Source organism: Panulirus ornatus, chromosome 7, assembly GCF_036320965.1.
Source record: "Panulirus ornatus isolate Po-2019 chromosome 7, ASM3632096v1, whole genome shotgun sequence".
Classification (NCBI taxonomy): Eukaryota; Metazoa; Arthropoda; class Malacostraca; order Decapoda; family Palinuridae; genus Panulirus; species Panulirus ornatus.
In genome coordinates this window covers 18,882,460-18,905,247 of record NC_092230.1, presented here as the reverse complement: position 1 = coordinate 18,905,247, position 22,788 = coordinate 18,882,460, and the positions used below count along the sequence as shown (strand labels likewise).

The 22,788-nt window shown below is 40.6% G+C and overlaps 1 protein-coding gene across 8 annotated transcripts in view; it reads right to left on the bottom strand.

Moving 5' to 3' along the window:
- The window catches only part of LOC139749437 (DENN domain-containing protein 1A), a 213,980-nt gene that overhangs the window by 89,198 nt on the left and 101,994 nt on the right, over positions 1-22,788 (bottom strand). For all 8 annotated transcript variants that reach the window (XM_071663294.1, XM_071663288.1, XM_071663296.1 and 5 more), the window contains one exon: positions 7,476-7,602. In XM_071663294.1, the coding sequence (XP_071519395.1) occupies positions 7,476-7,602 (127 nt within the window). The remainder of the gene's footprint in view (positions 1-7,475; positions 7,603-22,788) is intronic.

Below are 22,788 nucleotides of genomic sequence, written 5' to 3'. Positions count from 1 at the left end.
AGACCTTCTTCTTCTATTCACTACAACAACATTCGTGGTCTCTCCAGTAAACTCTCCTCAGTTGAACACCATCTGTCTAGTACCTCTCCTAGTATCTTACTTCTGTCTCGAGACAAGGTTGTCTAATCATGTTCTCAAAGGTCCCTTATTCATAATTAACTAAAAGCTCTACTATTGATTCCAGTTCAGAGGTGATGTTTGTGCTTGCTCTTACATCAACACACCTGTTACATGCCTCAAGGACCTTAAGTCTCCAAGCTCTGATATTAATGTGGCTCAAGGTCTGTCTCCCTACTTCCATGCTTTTCCTCTGCTTTGCCTAATGCTCTCCTAATTCTACAAATTTCATATCCTTCTTCAACTATCTAAATACTTGCCATGAGCCTGTGACATCCTCTCGCCCAACAAGTTGAGATCCTCTACCTCAGGGATTTCAATGTTCATCATAGGGAATGGTTGAATTCCTCCCATATGGATGGCAGAGGGATTGAAGCCCTCACGTTCTCCATTCTCAATGATCTAGATCAAAAAATATCCCCCACCCTACCCATATTCCCAACAGCTGTGACCACTCTCCTAATATCCTGGACTTGTTTTTCACCTCTAGTCCATCCCACTGTAAATACACAATCTCACCTCTAATTGGTTCATATGATCACGCTCTCATAAATGTATCTATTCTAATGGCACCTCCCCCTCCAGCAGCCCCTTCTAAGCATAAATACTGGTACCTGAACAAAGCTGACTGGAATATCTTACATAATTTCTTTTCTGACTTTTCTTGGTTAAATTACTGTCTCTTATGTGGTGATGCTTCAGTCTCCGTCAAACGCATAGCAGAGTTTATTCTTGCGGGAATGGAAGCATTTATCCCCTCTTCCTTGCAGATGACCCTTTCATCCAATCCATGGTTCAACCGTTCCTGTTCTGAGGCTATTCAAGCAAAGGATCAGGCATATTGGGTTTGGAAAAACACTCTTTCCTCTGGCTCCCATTCAGCTTTCATCATTGTCTGTAACTGCTACAAGCACATGATCAGTGGAGCAAAGCATTCCTTTATTAAGAGGAAGTGCGATAATCTTACCTCGTCATCCACTGATAGGTCTTTCTGGTCTTTGGCTAAAGGTATCTCTAATGTCCTCTGTTGCTCTACCTTCACTTCACTATTCCACGCTGCATATTATAGCTGTCTCTCCCATAGACAAAGCAACTCTCTTTAGTTCCCATTTCTCCTCTAACTCCACTTTGGAAGACTCTAACATTCCTTCATCCACTGATGTTCCTCTATCTAATCCTATGCCTCTTCCTGTAATCTCTTTTTGGACAGTCCAAAAAGCTCTTCTTTCTCTGGACACAAGGCATCCATCCCTGTGTACGGAAAGAGCGTGCACCTGAACTTGCACCTGTGCTTGCTCGTCTGTTCCGTTTCTGTTTAAAAACCAAAACTTTTCCTTCTCCTTGGAAGCATGCATTGATACATCCCATCTCTAAGATGGATGAACGTTCTAACACTTCTATTGTCCTATTGCTCTGACATCTACTATTTCCAAAGTCTTTGAATCTCTCCTCATATCCTTAAACACCTCAAAAATCAGTCTTCTCTGATCATCAGTATGGCTTCCATAATGCGAGACCCACTGGTGATATTCTTTTCTACCTCACTAATGTCTGGTCATCATCCATGAAAGAATTTGGGGAGTCATGTGTAGTTGCCCTTGACATATCTAATGCTTTTCACAAGGTGTTGCATTGGGGTCTCATCTCTATGCTCCCATCTTTTGGCTTCCCTCCCTCACTTTGCTCCTTCATATATAGCTTCCTCTCTGGCCAATCTATCTTTGTTGTTGTTGATGGATCAGTGTTCCTCCTTTTCTCCATCAACAGCAGTGTCCTTCAAGGTTCTTTCCTGTCTCCTACACCTTTTCTCTTTTTTTCAATGATTCCCTCTGTTCCAAAAAATAATCCAGTGCACTCATACACTGACAAATTAATAGCAGCTGCATTCATCCACCACATCCTTCTATTATGCTCCCTCTTTTCCTACTTGATCTGCAACTTCTTTTCATACAGCTTCCTCAATAAATGCAGACTTGGACAAGACATCTCAGCGAGGTACATAAAATCTTGTTTGGTTTAATGCCTCCAAGACCCACATTCTATCCATTTCTCTATCAAAAACTCCTCACGACTTGTCTCTCCTTTGATGGCACTGTAGTTCCACCTCCTGACTCAATGAACATACTTGGTATTACTGAAACATTCATTCACTTTTGGAAACTCCACATTAGAGGAGTAGCTAAGTCTGTGTCTAAGAAATTGGGTGTCCTGATTAGATTTTGAAACCCCTTCTCTTCTGAACAGTTGCTCCATTTATACAAGGGATTGATTAGTCCTTGTATGGAGTACTGCTCTCTTATTTTGGGTGGTTCTAGCTCTGCACCCTTACTTGAGAAAGTGGAATTGAAAGCAATTCGCCTCATAAACTGTCCTGGGCTAACTTCCAAACTTTATCCCCTTACCCAGTGCTGCAATTTTGGTTCTTTTTCCATCTTCTACAGGTATTACTTTGGTTTTTGCTCTCGAGAGCTGGCTTCTTGTGTCCTCACACCACTAGCTAGACCACACAATACTCGGCAAGCTGCTGCATCACATGATTATTGTATGGCCATCAGCAACTCAAGGGTGGGCCATTTTGATACCTGCTTCTTTCCCTACACATCGTAGCTCTGGAACTCTCTGCCTTCTCATGTCTTTCCCAATGACTATAACCTGGCCAATTCAAAAGATAGGCTATTCACTTTCACAGAAATTTGTAAATACTTTCCTTTGTCTTTTCTTTTTCTGTTTCATAATTCTCTTTATATTTCAATTAAGGCCAGGCTTCGATGTAGACTTTTGTCCGTGACTGGAGCCTTTAACATGAAAAAAAAAGAAAATGTAGATGCAATCTTCTGTGCTTTTCACTTCTCTCACGAAATTTGCATCATCCACAAAAAATATTCGGGTAGAAGTCCTGACCCCATACTTTCTAGCAAGTCGTTTATATAGATCAAGGACTAGTAATCAGCCTAAAAGAAAATCATCTGGCACTCTGCTGGTGATAACCTATTTGTGAAGGCTCCTTTGATGTGTCTTCTTTGTACCCTTCCATTAAGATTATCTTCTGTCCACTGAAGAAGTCTTCCCTTATTCCTTCCTGATAAACCAGCTTCTTAATCAGCCTCCCATGTAGGACAGTGTCAAATGCTTTCTGGCAGTGTAGATACAATAAATACACCTAGCCTTCCTGCTTTTCTAAGACAAAGCTTACTCTCTTGCAAGACTTCAAAGATTTTTCTGCAAGTGACATTCTGCAAACCACTGAAATATATCATTAGCTGGCTAATGACACTGGCTTTGAGAAAATCACAGTATATCACAGTGAGTTGTTAGATATCTACACATGGAAAAATCTAACTAAGGAGGAGGAGGAGGAGGAGGAGGCGAGTAAAGAAGCTCCACTCATCCCACATCAGCTGACTACAGACCAATTTTTGAACTTCCTCAAGTATATTGAGAACGCTACTGAAATAATTTCAGACAATTAGCACAGTGGCAACACCACCTTAAGATCAAGGTGATGTTGATGACCTAAATGGCAAAGTAAATGATTCTTGTATCCCTTCCTCAGCTTCCTAGCAACTTCACCTCTCCTCAACATCTCTCAAGATTATGTGTACTAAAGCTTCTGGTTAGTAAATTATTTAACTACAAGTCTACTGATCATCCTCCATGTTTATGCATGAAAATGGATATGTAGTGTTGAAAAGGATTCTTCCAGTAGGTTCTAGGCCAGAAGATCTTTTCTTATGAATGCACACTGGGTTACCTTAGTGGACCTTATGGGAAAATATGTTTTGCTATATGAGTATTCTCTTTAAAGTTCAGGTTTTCTATCTATCAATAAATCAATCTATCTACATAACTATCTATCTATATCTCTGATGCCTGTTCCCTCTGGGAACTCCCATCGAGGGGGTGGCCATGACAAAAGGGTCTCCACTTATCCCTGTCCTTACCTACCTCTCTTACACACACCATTCCACACATTCTTCCACTATTTTTCTCCCTCCAGTATTCTTCCACCCTATTTGCCCATGTCATAGGTGGTCTTTCATTCACCCAATCCCTCTAACTGTACTAATCATACACTCTCCTTGTAAACTCCCAGTCTTGCATTCTTTCCACACGCCCAAACCATCTCAAAGTATTATGTTTAACCCATTCTACCACTCCACAATTCATTCCCTTGGCATTCCCTGCCATACCATATCTCTCATACCTTCATTTCTTTCTTAATTCCATCTAGTCACTCCACATGCTCTTCCCAACTAGCTCATTTCCACAGCCTGGATTATTCACCTCTGTGACTCATTCCATGTCCATGTTCCTCTCTTCACTTCTAAACTAACACCTCTACCCTTCATTATTCTATTAAGTGACCCAATGACTCTTCTACCCTGTACTGCTCTCTCCTTTATCTCTCCTTCTATATCACCACACTTGACTAAGACAGCTCCTAGCAGATACTTAAAGTCTCTCACTTCTTGCAGTCTTTCTGCACCCCGTATCCACAGCACAATTTAGTACACTTTCTTCTTTCACTCTATATGGTTTTACAAAACCTATACTTTCCCTCTGTTTCCTTTCAAAAACCATTACTTTACTTTTACTTGCATTTACTGTCAATCACCTATGCTTACACACATCATAAAACACACTTACAACCTTCTGCAAGTCCTTTTCACTCAGCCAAAAAAACAGTATCACCCGCAAACAGGCTTGCTATTAGCCACCATATCTCACTGCCACACTCCATCTCTGAATCCCTTTTCCCTAGTTTTGCTCTGATCTCTCATCACTCCATCCATATATATATTCAAAGGCCACTGTGACATCACACAGCCTTGTCTCATACCTACATGTATCCAAAAACTTTCACTCAACTCCCCATCCACTCTTACACATGCACTTGCTCCTCTATAGAAGGCTTTCACACCATCTGACAGTTGTTCCCTTATACCATATATCCTGAACATATCCCATAAAGCATTCCACACGACTCTGTCATACACTATCTTCAAATCAGTAGAAGCTGCATACAACTTCTTACCTTTCGCTAAATACTTTTCCATAGTCATCTTTACCACAAAAATCTGATCTACACATCCCCTACCTTTCCTACAGCCCCCTTGCTCTTCACTTATTCTGCATTCTGTCACTTCCATCACTCTATCAATCAATATTCTTGCATACATTGAACATACTTATTTCCCTATAATTGCTATATACATCCTTAGCACCTTTTTAAGAACATAACCCAAACATGCTGGGAGTTTTGGTGGTCCGGGTGGTGAGTGAAGCGAGAGGGTCAGGGAGAATGGTTTGGTTAAGAGAGAAGAGACAGTGAAAGCTTTGCAGAAGATGAAATCCGGTCAGGCAGCAGGTTTGGATGGTATTGAAGTGGAATTTCTTAAGGAAGGGGGTGACTGTGTTGTTCACTGGTTGGTAAGGATATTTAATGTATGTATGGATCATGGTGAAGTGCCTGAGGCTTGGCAGAATGTGAGCATAGTGCCACTGCACAAAGGCAAAGGGGATAAAGATGAGTGTTCGAACTACAGAAGCATATGTTTATTGAGTATTCCAGGGAAATTGTATGGGAGGGTACTGATTGAAAGGGTGAAGGCATGTACAGAACATCAGATTGGCAAGGAGCAATGTGGTTTCAGAAGTGGTAAGAGGATGTGTAGATCAGGTGTTTGCTTTGAAGAATGTGTATGAGAAATACTTAGAAAAACAGATGGATTTGTATGAAGCATTTATGGATCTGGAAGATCTTAAGAGTATATGGTGTGGGGGTAAGCTCCTAGAAGCAGTAAAAAGTTTTTATCAAGGATGTAAGGCATGTGTACAAGTAGGAGGAGAGGAGAGTGATTGGTTCCCAGTGAAGGTTGGTCTGTGGCAGGGGTGTGTGATGTCTCCAAGGTTGCATAATGTGTTTATGGATGGGGTGGTTAGGGAGGTAAATACAAGTTTTAGAGAAGAGAGTATGCAGTCTGCTTGGGATGAGAGGGCATGGAGAGTTAGTCAGTTGTTGCTCACTGATGATACAGCACTGGTGGCTGATTTGGGGGAGAAACTGTGGAAGTTGGTGACTGAGTTTGGAAAAGTGTGTGAAACGGGAAAGTTGAAAGGGAATGTGAATAACACCAGGGTTATTAGGTTCAGCAGGGTTGATGGAAAAGTAAATTAGGATGTAAGTTTGAAAGGAGAAAAATTGGACGAAGTGAAGTGTTTTAGACATCTGGGAGTGGAATAAGCAGCGAATGGAACCATGGAAGTGGAAGTGAGTCACAGGGTTGGAGAGGGGGCGAAGGTTTTGGGAGCAATAAAGAATGTTTGGAAGGAGAGAGAATGTTATCTCAGAGCAAAAATGGGTAAGTATGAAGGAAAAGTAGTTCCAACAATACTTATATGATTGCAAGGCATGGGCTATGGATAGCATTGTACGGAGGAGGGTGGATGTGTTAGAAATTAAAAAACTAAGGTTTGATTAAGTAAGTAATGAAAGGGTAAGAGAGATGTGTTGAAATAAAAAGAGTGTGGTTGAGAGAGCAGAAGAGGGTGTGTTGAAATGGCTTGCACATATGGAGAGAATGAGTGAGATAAGGTTGACAAAGAGGATATATGTGTCAGAGGTGGAAGGAACAAGGAGAAACGGGAGGTGACATTGGAGGAGGGAGGATGGAGTGAAAAAGATTTTGAGCGATCGGGACCTGAACATACAGGATGATGAAAGGTGTGCAAGGCATAGAGTGAATTAGAACAGTGTGATACACCGGGGTCAACGTGCTGTCAATGGACTGAACCAGGTTATGTGAAACGTCTGGGGCAAACCATGGAAAGGTCTGTGAGGCCTGGATGTGGACAGGGAGCTGTGGTTTTGGTGCATTACACATGACAGCTAGAGACTGAGTGTGAATGGATGTGGCCTTTTATTTTGTCTGTGTAAATAAATCAGCTGGGTTGCCACACATGATATGACTAATATCTTTAACTTCCAAATTCTTAGGGGTATGACATGGACTCTACAGAAAAGTGTGTGTGTGTGTGTGACTGAGGGGGTGGGGGATAAGAAAATAGCACATCCAACACCCCATTCCCATTACCTTTATTTGTAACACTTTGAAGCCTTATCCACTGAGCTCTTTACCCTCCAGAAAAATTTGCCTAAGGGCCTAAAGCCATTTTACGGGATACTGCACCATCAAACAACATAATTTTGCACTGAAATTATTTCTTCCCTGAAGTTGCATTTTACAAAATTTTAGTCTTCTTGAGTCAGGAAATTATCAAAATACAATAAAAGCTTAATATTCAATGCTCCAAAAAGTATTCTCAGTATCTCTATGGTGGGTGTTGCTGCCACTTACCATTAATCCAGGTTGGTGTCATCCCACCATCCTCTGGCCTAGGTTGCTGAAAGTCCTTTATCTTGCCCCTCAGGTCCTTATATGTCTGCCTTCCTTTCTCTTTAACTTGTTTACTACTTTTTGTCACCTAACAAAAATCATAAATCCATAAATATAAGATGCTTTTATCTACATTTTTTTTAATCATATAATGTAAATGATATTTACAGATTTGATCTTTGCATTACAAGACAAAATGATGAAGCAATGAAAGCTAAAACACACAGAAGTTTAGAGATTACTATGATCTGAAACGTTAATAATGATGTCAGAAAATTTCTAAACAGCATGCTGAGAATGATATCAAAATCGGAGGATAAATATGAATGTAGAAAATATGAAAAAATGCAAGCATAATCTACAGCACACATAACGCTAGCAACCTGAAGAGATTTAAGTGAGAAATGCATCTGCGACCAATTTCATCATAATATGAAAAATGCTGTCTGCATTCTTTTTTAGCATATATTTATGCATTTAGAATTTCTAGCAAATGAAAAGCACATTCAATTTAATCTATATGGTTATAAAATTCCCTTGAATTATCTGGTCTCAAAATGATGTTAAAAAATTTTAATCTGCAGAACTGAGAAAACTTACAAAGAAAACTTCAAAAGCTTGAAAATCATCACACCACAAAACTGTACATCAAAAACTCAAAAGCAAGCACTGAAAAGTAATACAACAGAAAAATGGATCAGAATAAACCCTCTAGTGTTGTCGGCAATGCAAAGATATTGAGAGTGCACTGTGACCAGAGAAAAGGGGCTCATATTTACTCCTTCTAAGCATAGGGACTGAAGTCTGCATAAACTATGATGGAAACTCAACGGTGCAGTTTTATCATAAAGGCAATAATCAATACAAGTTGAAAATCAAAATATTAAGACTGTAAATCAATCACTTACAAAATAAACAAAAGAAAATGATAATGCAAAGGTGATACTTTATTTCATGCTTGCAATTCATAGAAAATATTCTTAAAAATGTAACATAAATGACAAAGGGCACAAAAATAGGGTATGATCACGAAGCAAACTTATAAAAATTTGTTGGAATTACTAATTGTTTAGAACATTACTATGGGCTACTGAATTCTAATTCTCCAGTTCCTTAACAGTCAATGAATACTAGATGTTAAGCAGTGAAGTTTTGTCAATCAATGAACAGAAAATCTAATCCTAATGGCAATAACATACACAAGAGAGCTGACCAATTAGCACATCCTACTTAAACAAAATGCATATTTTGTGGGCATGCTAGGTCTATGAACATCAGAAACAAACAAATAACTGAACAAGGGCACAATCAGATTTACTAAGAAAGTATAAAATGAAAGTTAAATCTCTTATCTTTTAAAACTGTTTTAGACAAAATACATTAGCTGATCATTGATAAATTTTTAATATAAGAGACAAATCTTTCCTTTGGAGAAAGCCAGACATTTTTGTACGTTCAAATTCAAAATCAGCCTGAGACAAGTTTTCAAAATGAACAACAATAATAGGATAATCTGAGTTTAATAAACAATTTATCATATGAGCATATTATTCATAATTAAGGCATAATTTGCAAGTGCAAGTAAGAGGAGATATGAATGGTTTACACACGCAGAAGAATAAAGTAACACTGACAATTGCACCCAAAGAGAGGGCAACTCATTTCGGAACATGTGACTTACTTAAGTGTTTCTCCTGAGCAAATGTTTTTCCAGGCAAAAATCCCTTTTTAAATTTTAACAATTCATAAATAATGATCTATTCTGTTTAAAAACCAGAGTATCTATAAAGGCATAACAACAAATTATGGGGTAACCAGAGAGAAAAAAATGGCAAAATTGGCCATGGAAACTTAACTACAGTTAAAGGTCTGACTCATCACTTACTTAACAACTGGGAACATATCTCCCAATGTATGCACTATTTTCAAATGGATTTAGAGGTAAGCTGGTCTCTTCTATGATATTAAGATGTCAATCAAATGATTCTCAAAGAGCAACATATGTTCGTTTTATTTAGGAAAAGTTGTTTTCCTACCAGATGCAAAGCACTACCTATCAAAAACTTATGGTGCATCCAATGGGACTAATCCACTTCAACTAAATACCTATGAAGCGCATGCTATTGTAAAACTCCCTTCCCATAACACATAAACAGTAGTCACTTCTGGTCAGGCATCAAATGCTAAGTGTCTTACCTTAAAGTATTACTAATGATGAGGTTAAATTTCACATCCAATGAGCCACATCATGGCTTCAATGGCATTTGCAATCAAATGACACACAAAAACATCAAAAAGTACTTTGCAAATGGAAAATTTCGGATGATTCAAACAGCAGAGAGGGCAGCAAGAAGATTATCTATGTAGTGCATGCAATAGTAACAACAGACTTTTCAGTAACCTTACACTCAAGTTCTCAGACCAGTATTTTGTAATAACATCTCATGTATGCATTTCTGAGTCTCGCAAATAAAGGAAATATAAATATACAATCACAAAGAATTGCTGACATAGTGGGCTATGCATAACATCTGCAGACATAGTGGGCTATGCATAACATCTATCAAATGGATACTACTTCCATGGTCAGCTATGTTCTAAATTCCACCCACTTTCCTATTTTTCTCTAGTCTATCCTTCTTGAACACATATGCCATTTCTTGCAATACAGCTTGAAGATGCATGCATAAAACGTTTAATCAAAGATACAATTTCATATGCCATCAACCTATTTTTTTTTTTTTTTTTTTTTGTCGCTGTCTCCCGCGTTTGCGAGGTAGCGCAAGGAAACAGACGAAAGAAATGGCCCAACCCACCCCCATACACATGCCTTGATTCAATCCACTGACAGCACGTCAACCCCGGTATACCACATCGCTCCAATTCACTCTATTCTTTGCCCTCCTTTCACCCTCCTGCATGTTCAGGCCCCGATCACACAAAATCTTTTTCACTCCATCTTTCCACCTCCAATTTGGTCTCCCTCTTCTCCTCGTTCCCTCCACCTCCGACACATATATCCTCTTGGTCAATCTTTCCTCACTCATTCTCTCCATGTGACCAAACCATTTCAAAACACCCTCTTCTGCTCTCTCAACCACGCTCTTTTTATTTCCACACATCTCTCTTACCCTTACGTTACTTACTCGATCAAACCACCTCACACCACACATTGTCCTCAAACATCTCATTTCCAGCACATCCATCCTCCTGCGCACAACTCTATCCATAGTCCACGCCTCGCAACCATACAACATTGTTGGAACCACTATTCCTTCAAACATACCCATTTTTGCTTTCCGAGATAATGTTCTCGACTTCCACACATTCTTCAAGGCTCCCAGAATTTTCGCCCCCTCCCCCACCCTATGATCCACTTCCGCTTCCATGGTTCCATCCGCTGCCAGATCCACTCCCAGATATCTAAAACACTTCACTTCCTCCAGTTTTTCTCCATTCAAACTCACCTCCCAATTGAATTGACCCTCAACCCTACTGTACCTAATAACCTTGCTCTTATTCACATTTACTCTTAACTTTCTTCTTTCACACACTTTACCAAACTCAGTCACCAGCTTCTGCAGTTTCTCACATGAATCAGCCACCAGCGCTGTATCATCAGCGAACAACAACTGACTCACTTCCCAAGCTCTCTCATCCCCAACAGACTTCATACTTGCCCCTCTTTCCAAAACCCTTGCATTCACCTCCCTAACAACCCCATCCATAAACAAATTAAACAACCATGGAGACATCACACACCCCTGCCGCAAACCTACATTCACTGAGAACCAATCACTTTCCTCTCTTCCTACACGTACACATGCCTTACATCCTCGATAAAAACTTTTCACTGCTTCTAACAACTTGCCTCCCACACCATATATTCTTAATACCTTCCACAGAGCATCTCTATCAACTCTATCATATGCCTATCATAACTCTCAAATACATTATATATATATTTTATATTTATTATACTTTATCGCTGTCTCCCGCGTTAGCGAGGTAGCGCAAGGAAACAGAGGAAAGAATGGCCCAACCCACCCACATACACATGTATATACATACACGTCCACACACACACATAAACATACCTATACATCTCAACGTATACATATATATACACACACAGACATATACATATATAAACATGTACATAAATCATACTATCTATATTCATTTTCTATACTTTGTCGCTGTCTCTTGTGTTAGCGAGGTAGCACATGGAAACAGACGAAAGAATGGCCCAACCCACCCACATACTCATGCATATACATACACATCCACACACAGCACATATACATATCTATACATCTCAACGTATACATATATATATACACACACAGACATATACATATATACACATGTACATAATTCATACTGTTTGCTCTTATTAATTCCCGTCCCGTCGAAAGTCTCTAGCTGTCATGTATAATGCACCGAAACCATAGCTCCCTTTCCACATCCAGGCCCAACAAAACTTTCCAGTGTTTCCCCAGACACTTCACATGCCCTGGTTCAATCCACTGACAGCACGTCGACCCTGGTATACCACATCATTGTAATTCACTGTTCCTTGCACGTCTTTCGCCCTCCTGCATGTTCAGGCCCTGATCGCACAGAATCTTTTTCACTCCATTCTTCCACCTCCAATTTAGTCTTCCACTTCTCCTCATTCCCTCCACCTCTGACACATCTATCCTCTTCGTCAATCTTTCCTCACTCACTCTCTCCATGTAACCAAACCATTTCAAAACACCCTCTTCTGCTCTCTCAACCACACTCTTATTACCACACATCTCTCTTACCCTTTCATTACTTACTCGATCAAACCACCTCACACCACATGCTGTCCTTAAACATTTCATTTCCAACAGACCCACCCTCCTCTGCCCAACCTTATCTATACAGCCCATGCCTTGCAGTCATAAAACATTATTGGAACCACTATTCCTTCAAACATTCCCATTTTTGCTCTCCGAGATAACGTTCTCACCTCCCACACTTTCTTCAATGCTTCCAGAACCTTCGCTACCTCCCCCAACCTGTGACTCACTTCTGCTTCCATGGTATCATCTGCTGATAAGTCAACTCCCAGATATCTAAAACATTTCACTTCCTCCAGTTTTTCTCCATTCAAACTTACCTCCCTCAACCCTACTGAACCTAATTACCTTGCTCTTATTCACATTCACTCTCAATTTTCTTCTTTCACACACTACCAAACTCAGTCACCAACTTCTGTAGTTTTTAACCCAAATCAGCCACCAGCACTGTATCATCAGTGAACAATAACTGACTCACTTCCCAAGCCCTCTCATCCACAACAGACAGCATACTTGCCCCTCTCTCCAAAACTATTGCATTCACCTCCCTAACAACCCCATCCACAAACACATTAAACAACCATGGAGACGTCACGCACCCCTGCCGCAAGCCAACATTCACTGGGAACCAATCACTTTCCTCTCTCCCTACTCATATACATGCCTTACATCCTTGGTAATAACTTTTCACTGCTTCTAGCAACTTACCTCCCACACCATATACTCTTAAATCCTTCCACAAAGAATCTCTATCAACCCTATCATATGCCTTCTCCAGATCCATAAATATTACATATAAATCCATCTGTTTTTCAAAGAATAGAGTGAATTGGAACAATGTGGTATACCGAGGCCGGCCTGCTGTCAGTGGATTGAACCAGGGCATGTGAAGCGTCTGGGGTAAACCATGGAAAGTTTTGTGGGGCCTGGATGTAGAAAGGGAACTGTGGCTTTGGTACATTACACATGACATCTAGAGACTGAGTGTGAATGAATGTGGCCTATTTGTCTTTCCCTAGTGGTGCCTCGTGTAGGGGGAGATGCTATTTCATGTGTGGTGGGGTTGCGACGGGAATGAATGAAGTTAGCGAGTATGAATATGTACAGCTGTATGTATATGTCTGGGTATGTATGTATACATTGAAAGGTAGAGGTATGTCTATGTGCATGTGTGGGCGTTTATGTATATACATGTGTGTGTGGGTGGGATGGGCCATTCTATTGTCTGTTACCTCGCGCTTTGTTGTCTTTTCCTAGCGCTATCTCGCGCCCATGCAGAGGGAGGGTGTTGTCATTTCATGTGTGGCGGGGTGGTGACAGGAATGAATAAGGGCAGACAGTATGAATTATGTACATGTGTATACATGTATATGTCTGTGTGTGTTTATATATGTATACGTTGAGATGTATACGTACATCTCTATCTATAGCCCACCCCTCACAACCATATAACATTGCTGGAACCACTACTCCTTCAAACAAACCCAGTTTCACTTTTCGAGATAATGTTCTCGCCTTCCACACATTTTTCAATGCTCCTAGAACTTTCGCCCTCTCCCCCACCCTATGACTCACTTCCGCTTCCATGGTTCCATCCACTCCCAGATATCTAAAACACTTTACTTCCTCCAGTTTTTCTCCATTCAAACTTACCTCCCAACTGATATATATATATATATATATTTTTTTTTCTTTTTTTTGCTTTGTCGCTGTTTCCCGCGTTTGCGAGGTAGCACAAGGAAACAGACGAAAGAAATGGCCCAACCCACCCCCATACACATGTATGTACATACGTCCACACACGCAAATATACATACCTACACAGCTTTCCATGGTTTACCCCAGTCGCTTCACATGCCCTGATTCAATCCACTGACAGCACGTCAACCTCGGTATACCACATCAATCCAATGCACTCTATTCCTTGCCCGCCTTTCACCCTCCTGCATGTTTTTTTTATCATATTTTTTATTTTGCTTTGTCGCTGTCTCCCGCATTTGCGAGGTAGCGCAAGGAAACAGAAGAAAGAAATGGCCCAACCCACCCCCATACACATGTATATACACACACGTCCACACACGCAAACCTACACACCCATACATCTCAATGTACACATATATATACACACACAGACACATACATATATACCCATGCACACAATTCACACTGCCTGCCTATATTCATTCCCATCGCCACCTCGCCACACATGGAATACCATCCCCCTCCCCCTTCTGTGTGCGAGGTAGCGCTAGGAAAAGATAACAAAGGCACCATTCGTTCACACTCAGTCTCCAGCTGTCATGCAGTAATGCCTGAAACCACAGCTCCCTTTCCACATCCAGGCCCCACATAACTTTCCATGGTTTACCCAAAACGCTTCACATGCCCTGATTCAATCCACTGACAGCACATCAACCCCGGTATACCACGTCGATCCAATTCACTCTATTCCTTGCCGCCTTTCACCCTCTTGCATGTTCAGGCCCCGATCACTCAAAATCTTTTTCACTCCATCTTTCCACCTCCAATTTGGTCTCCCACTTCTCCTCATTCCCTCCACCTCCGACACATATATCCTCTTGGTCAATCTTTCCTAACTCATTCTCTCAATGTGCCCAAACCATTTCAAAACACCCTCTTCTGCTCTCTCAACCACGCTCTTTTTATTTCCACACATCTCTCTTACCCTTACATTACTTACTCGATCAAACCACCTCACACCACACATTGTCCTCAAACATCTCATTTCCAGCAAATCCACCCTCCTGCGCACAACTCTATCAATAGCCCATGCCTCGCAACCATACAACATTGTTGGAACCACTATTCCTTCAAACATACCCATTTTTGATTTCCGAGATAATGTTCTCGACTTCCACACATTCTTCAATGCTCCCAGGATTTTTGCCCCCTTCCCCACCCTATGATTCACTTCCGCTTCCATGGTTCCATCCGCTGCCAGATCCACTCCCAGATATCTAAAACACTTTACTTCCTCCAGTTTTTCTCCATTCAAACTTACCTCCTAACTGACTTGACCCTCAACCCTACTGTACCTAATAACCTTGCTCTTATTCACATTTACTCTTAACTTTCTTCTTTCACACACTTTACCAAACTCAGTCATCAGCTTCTGCAGTTTCTCACATGAATCAGCCACCAGCGCTGTATCATCAGCAAACAACAACTGACTCACTTCCCAAGCTCTCTCATCCACAACAGACTTCATACTTGCCACTCTTTCCAAAACTCTTGCATTCACCTCCCTAACAACCCCATCCATAAACAAATCAAACAACCATGGAGACATCACACACCCCTGCCGCAAACCTACATTCACTGAGAACCAATCACTTTCCTCTCTTCCTACACGTACACATGCCTTACATCCTCGATAACAACTTTTCACTGCTTCTAACAACTTGCCTCCCACACCATATATTCTTAATACCTTCCACAGAGCATCTCTATCAACTCTATCATATGCCTTCTCCAGATCCATAAATGCTACATACAAATCCATTTGCTTTTCTAAGTATTTCTCACATACATTCTTCAAAGCAAACACCTGATCCACACATCCTCTACCACTTCTGAAACCACACTGCTCTTCCCCAATCTGATGCTCCGTACATGCCTTCACCCTCTCAATCAATACCCCCCCATATAATTTACCAGGAATACTCAACAAACTTATACCTCTGTAATTTGAGCACTCACTCTTATCTCCTTTGCCTTTGTACAATGGCACTATGCACGCATTCCGCCAATCCTCAGGCACCTCACCATGAGTCATACATACATTAAATAACCTTACCAACCAATCAACAATACAGTCACAACATATATATATATATATATATATATATATATATATATATATATATATATATATAGATATCTGGGAGTGGATCTGGCGGCGGATGGAACCATGGAAGCGGAAGTGGATCATAGGGTGGGGGAGGGGGCGAAAATTCTGGGGGCCTTGAAGAATGTGTGGAAGTCGAGAACATTATCTCGGAAAGCAAAAATGGGTATGTTTGAAGGAATAGTGGTTCCAACAATGTTGTATGGTTGCGAGGCGTAGGCTATGGATAGAGTTGTGCGCAGGAGGATGGATGTGCTGGAAATGAGATGTTTGAGGACAATGTGTGGTGTGAGGTGGTTTGATCGAGTGAGTAACGTAAGGGTAAGAGAGATGTGTGGAAATAAAAAGAGCGTGGTTGAGAGAGCAGAAGAGGGTGTTTTGAAGTGGTTTGGGCACATGGAGAGAATGAGTGAGGAAAGATTGACCAAGAGGATATATGTGTCGGAGGTGGAGGGAACGAGGAGAAGAGGGAGACCAAATTGGAGGTGGAAAGATGGAGTGAAAAAGATTTTGTGTGATCGGGGCCTGAATATGCAGGAGGGTGAAAGGAGGGCAAGGAATAGAGTGAATTGGAGCGATGTGGTATACCGGGGTTGACGTGCTGTCAGTGGATTGAATCAAGGCATGTGATGCGTCTGGGGTAAACCATGGAAAGCTGTGTAGGTATGTATATTTGCGCGTGTGGATGTATGTATATACATGTGTATGGGGGGGGGGGGGTTGGGCCATTTCTTTCGTCTGTTTCCTTGCGCTACCTCGCAAACGCGGGAGACAGCGACAAAGTATAATAAAAAATAATATATATATATATATATATATATATTTTTTTCTATTTTGCTCTGTCGCTGTCTCCCGCTTTTGCGAGGTTTCCTTGCGCTACCTCGCAAACGCGGGAGACAGCGACAAAGCAAAATATATATATATATATATATATATATATATATATATATATATATATATATATATATATACACTATTATTTTTTATTTTGCTTTGTCGTCTCCCGCGTTTGCGAGGTAGCGCAAGGAAACAGACGAAAGAACTGGCCCATCCCACCCCCATGCACAATGTATACACACACACGTCCACACACGCAAATGTACATACCTATACATCTCAATGTACACATATATATACATACACAGACACATACATATATACCCATGCACACAATTCACACTGTCTGCCCCCATTCACTCCCATCGCCACCTCGCCACACATGGAATACCTTCCCTCTCCCCCCTCATGTGTGCGAGGTAGCACTAGGAAAAGACAACAAAGGCCCCATTCGTTCACACTCAGTCTCTAGCTGCCACGCAATAATGCCCGAAACCACAGCTCCCTTTCCAACTTCCAGGCCCCACACAACTTTCCATGGTTTACCCCAGACGCTTCACATGTCCTGATTCAATCCACTGACAGCACGTCAACCCCGGTATACCACATCGATCCAATTCACTCTACTCCTTGCCCGCCTTTCACCCTCCTGCATGTTCAGGCCCCGATCACTCAAAATCTTTTTCACTCCATCTTTCCACCTCCAATTTGGTCTCCCACTTCTCCTCGTTCCCTCCACCTCCGACACATACATCCTCTTGGTCAATCTTTCCTCACTCATTCTCTCCATGTGCCCAAACCATTTCAAAACACCCTCTTCTGCTCTCTCAACCACACTCTTTTAATTTCCACACATCTCTCTTACCCTTACGTTACTTACTCGATCAAACCACCTAACACCACACATTGTCCTCAAACATCTCATTTCCAGCACATCCACCCTCCTGCGCACAACTCTATCCATAGCCCACGCCTCGCAACCATACATCATTGTTGGAACCACTATTCCTTCAAACATACCCATTTTTGCTTTCTGAGATAATGTTCTCGACTTCCACACATTCTTCAAGGCTCCCAGGATTTTCGCCCCCTCCCCCACCCTATGATTCACTTCCGCTTCCATGGTTCCATCTGCTGCCAGATCCACTCCCAGATATCTAAAACACTTTACTTCCTCCAGTTTTTCTCCATTCAAACTTACCTCCCAATTGACTTGACCCTCAACCCTACTGTACCTAATAACCTTGCTCTTTTTCACATTTACTCTTAACTTTCTTCTTTCACACACTTTACCAAACTCAATCACCAGCTTCTGCAGTTTCTCACATGAATCAGCCACCAGTGCTCTATCATCAGCGAACAACAACTGACTCACTTCCCAAGCTCTCTCATCCACAACAGACTTCATACTTGCCCCTCTTTCCAAAACCCTTGCATTCACCTCCCTAACAACCCCATCCATAAACAAATTAAACAACCATGGAGACATCACACACCCCTGCCGCAAACCTACATTCAATAAGAACCAATCACTTTCCTCTCTTCCTACACGTACACATGCCTTACATCCTCGATAAATATATATATATATATATATATGTATATATATATATATATATATATATATATATATATATATATATATATATATATATATATTCTTTCTTTCACACTATTCGCCATCTCCCGCATTAGCGAGGTTGCGTTAAGAACAGAGGACTGGACCTTTGAGGGAATATCCTCACCTGGCCCCCTTCTCTGTCCCTTCTTTTGGGAAAAAAAAAAAAAAAAAAAAAAAAAACAATAGGGGAGGATTTCCAGCCCCCTGCTCCCTTCCCTTTTAGTCGCCTTCTACGACACGCAGGGAATACGTGGGAAGTATTCTTTCTCCCCTATATATATATATATATATATATATATATATATATATATATATATATATACACACACCAATAATGGTAGCACATGAAGGCCATTGCTTGGGAAATATTTCATCAGGATATTCCTCATCAGAGACAGATTTGACAGGTACCAGGGAAAGCAACACACATTGGGGTCCCAGGAGTGTTTCGTAAGTATATATTTGTAAGAAAAGTGTCAAAGCAAATCATAAATGAAAGTAGTGTCTGATTGAAGAGGCTATGATCAATACCAATTGTGTGGCAGCTAATGGACAGAACATCCACCATCCAAATCATCCTGAACCTTCCACAAAACATACACAAATTATCAAACTGGAATGCACTGCAACACTTCCACATCACAAAGAAATACAGCAAGAAGATAAGAATTAAGAAGGCAAAAAATGAAGCAAAAAATTGAGTAGACTTTGCTTTTGATCTCAAAATTAGAGTGATTTTTTTTGAAATTCTCTGAGCCAAATTTGTTTGAACTATCCTCCCAAGCTATTCATGAATGCTACTGAGGCTGTTAGTTCTACATACACCAAGTAGGTTACTGCAAATCTAGCATGAGAAATGGACTTATTATATATATATACTAGGCTTAGGTATGCTTCAAAGGCTAACTCCATGACTGCCTCTATTTAAAGCACCAAACTATCATGGGCAGTGAAAAGAAAAATCTAGAGGAATGTTTTAGGGATATGCAATAACAAAATCAAAGCTGTGGATTTTGGAAAAAAGATTAAACTAACTCACATAATGTTCAGTAAGAATTCAGAAATTTTGTGGGCTTTCTGAGAGAGAGTGAAGGGGGCCATGGGGATGTTAAGCACCGAGGTTTCGTCAACCAATGAACGAAAACTCTAATCCTAATGGCAATAATATACACAAGAAGGCAGGACAATTAGCACAAACCACTTAACCAAAATACACATTTTGTGGACATGTTAGGTCTATGAACATGAAAAACAAACAAATAACTGAACCAGGGCACAATCAGATTCAAGAATAGAGTACAAAAAAGAAAGTTAAATCTCTTATCCTTTAGAGCTGCTTTAGATCACAGTATGTCAGCCAGTCAATGATAAATTCTTATTTAAAAGACAAATCCTCTGTCATGGCAATATATAGAAAGTTTATGCTTAAATCATACAAACTTCAGAATGATGTGAAAAAACTGGATTACATTCCTAGGGATAATGAAAAGTGCAAGAAATCATTAACTGAAGTGGATGAACTGATAATTTCTGTGATGGAGCACAATCATACAATAAAGATATATAAGAATTCTTTTAACAAAGGTATACTTGTACATAAATATGGGGTCTCTATCATAAGGCAGTTCATGGATCAAGAAAGCAGTTTGCCATCTACTGAAATGGGATAGAAGTAAGGAAATTAAAAGATAATAAAAGGAAGACAGAAATATTAAACAAACCCATAAAGGAGACAGTGTGCTTATGAGATAGGACAATCTGGGAGGTATGAGAAGCACTGGTCATTATGGATAAGTGTGGAATAATGAAAAAAGCATATTTACGGAATGATTAAAAGACAAAGAGAAGGACAGAGCACAACTGCAGGAGATAAACAATAGATAGGCTACTCCTTAACTGAGGGAGACTTTGTAGAGTTAACATATGTAAGGTGATTATCTTTGGGTTGGAAAAAGAGCATCTTCTGAACAAAGAGAAAAGGGATGTGAAGGAAGGGCAGCATATCAAAAAGCTATTCAATGAAAGGGATTTATTAAATGCAAGTCTAGAACTTTGGAGATAAGCAACTACAGGCAAGACATAAAAGAAAGTCCACAGTTATATTCAGTCATGCTGGCTACACAACAAAATCCTTAACATCTGGCAACTTCCTAGCATAATACCATACCTAAAACCCTCCAAACACTCAAATCCCCCTTCTTCTACCACCCTATATCACTTAAGTATCCAAATTCACTGAAAAGCTGTTACACAACAGAATATAAAAAAACACATCTCTCTCACCCACAAAACATGTCTTTGATGGTTTCAACCAACCTCAAACCCCATCTCACTTCACATTAGGAGAGACAGCTATCAACATGACACTGAAACTGACCCCTGACACATCCTCAAGCAAAATATGCTTGAAAACACCCTCCAAAATGGTGAAAAAAGTGCCAACTTCATAGCTTGCCACTGTACACAAATCACTCACAATGGATTCACTTCTAATACCCTTAAGGTTAACAAGAGAGTTCCCCAAGGATGAGTTCTTTCCCCAGACCTCATTAATCTCGTCCTACATCATTTCCCATCACCTCCAGCAAAGTACGGTATCAAGTTCTTCTCATATGGAGATCTCACAATCACATCACAACATCCTGACAGCACAGTTGGAACAACAAACATACTGCACATTATACAACTGGAACCATGGCTCGCCTTAAAGAGAACATCTACATTTCCAGAGAAGTCTTCACTCACCCTTTTAACCCAAACAAACCTGAGTCCAACCTGCACCCTCCAGTCACCTTGAACGGACAATCGCTCCCACCTCCAACACAACATAACACCAATTATTCAGGGCATCACATATGACACATACATAACATTCACTCCCCACACCACAAACATCAATGCAATATCAACAGGCTAAATGTCCTCAGAACACTAAATAGTTCCAGATTTGGACAATAAAAAGAATCCCAGAGTATCCTTTTCAAACAAATCATCTGCTCCACCTTAAGGTACAGTTCACCTGCCTGATTTTCCACCCTCTGAAAAACAACAAAAACAAAGCTGCAAAGCACACGTGATAATCACAGTGGATGCCTAGCTACTACAAACACTCACCACCTACATAAAGAAACAAAAATCCTACCAATAAAATCCCAGCTTAACACACTTGACACTCATTTCTTTGCAGCAATACTAGACCCCTCATATCCAAACCACTAATGACCTTCCATTACCTCTATCAAACCATTACATAAAGATCCTTTCATATGCAGAAGACTTCACAGTCACATCACAACACCCTAACATCACAAGAGCAACAACAAATATTCAGCACCCTAAACATCTGCATTTCCACAAAAGTCTTTCAAACCTAGACAGACATCCTCCAGTCACCTAGAAAAGACAAATCACTCCCAGAGAACAAATTATCAACCACTCTTTACGTTATATATGAGACATACACATGACAATCACATCTCAAACCAATAACATCAATACAAAAGCAATACATAAATAAAATACCCTTAGAGTACTAACTGGCACCAGATCTGAACAAGAAAAATAATCCCTTCACATCCACTATAAACAATTCAACCACTCCACTTTAACTAAGCCCCACCTGCAAGTTGTTAGAAGCAGTGAAAAGTTTTTATCAAGAATGTAAGGCATGTGTACGTGTAGGAAGAGAGGAAAGTGATTGGTTCTTAGTGAATGTTGGTTTGCGACAGGGGGGCGTGATGTCACCATGGTTGTTTAATTTGTTTATGGATGGGGTTGTTAGGGAGGTGAATGCAAGAGTTTTGGAAAAAGGGGCAAGTATGCAGTCTGTTGTGGATGAGAGAGCTTCGGAAGTGAGTCAGTTGTTCGCTGATGATACAACGCTGGTGGCTGATTCGTGTGAGAAACTGTAGAAGCTGGTGACTGAGTTTGGTAAAGTGTGTGAAAGAAGAAAGCTGAGAGTAAATGTGAATAAGAGCAAGGTTATGAGGTACAGTAGGGTTGAGGGTCAAGTCAATTGGGAGGTAAGTTTGAATGGAGAGAAACTGGAGGAAGTGAAGTGTTTTAGATATCTGGGAGTGGATTTGGCAGCGGATGGAACCATGGAAGCGGAAGTGAATC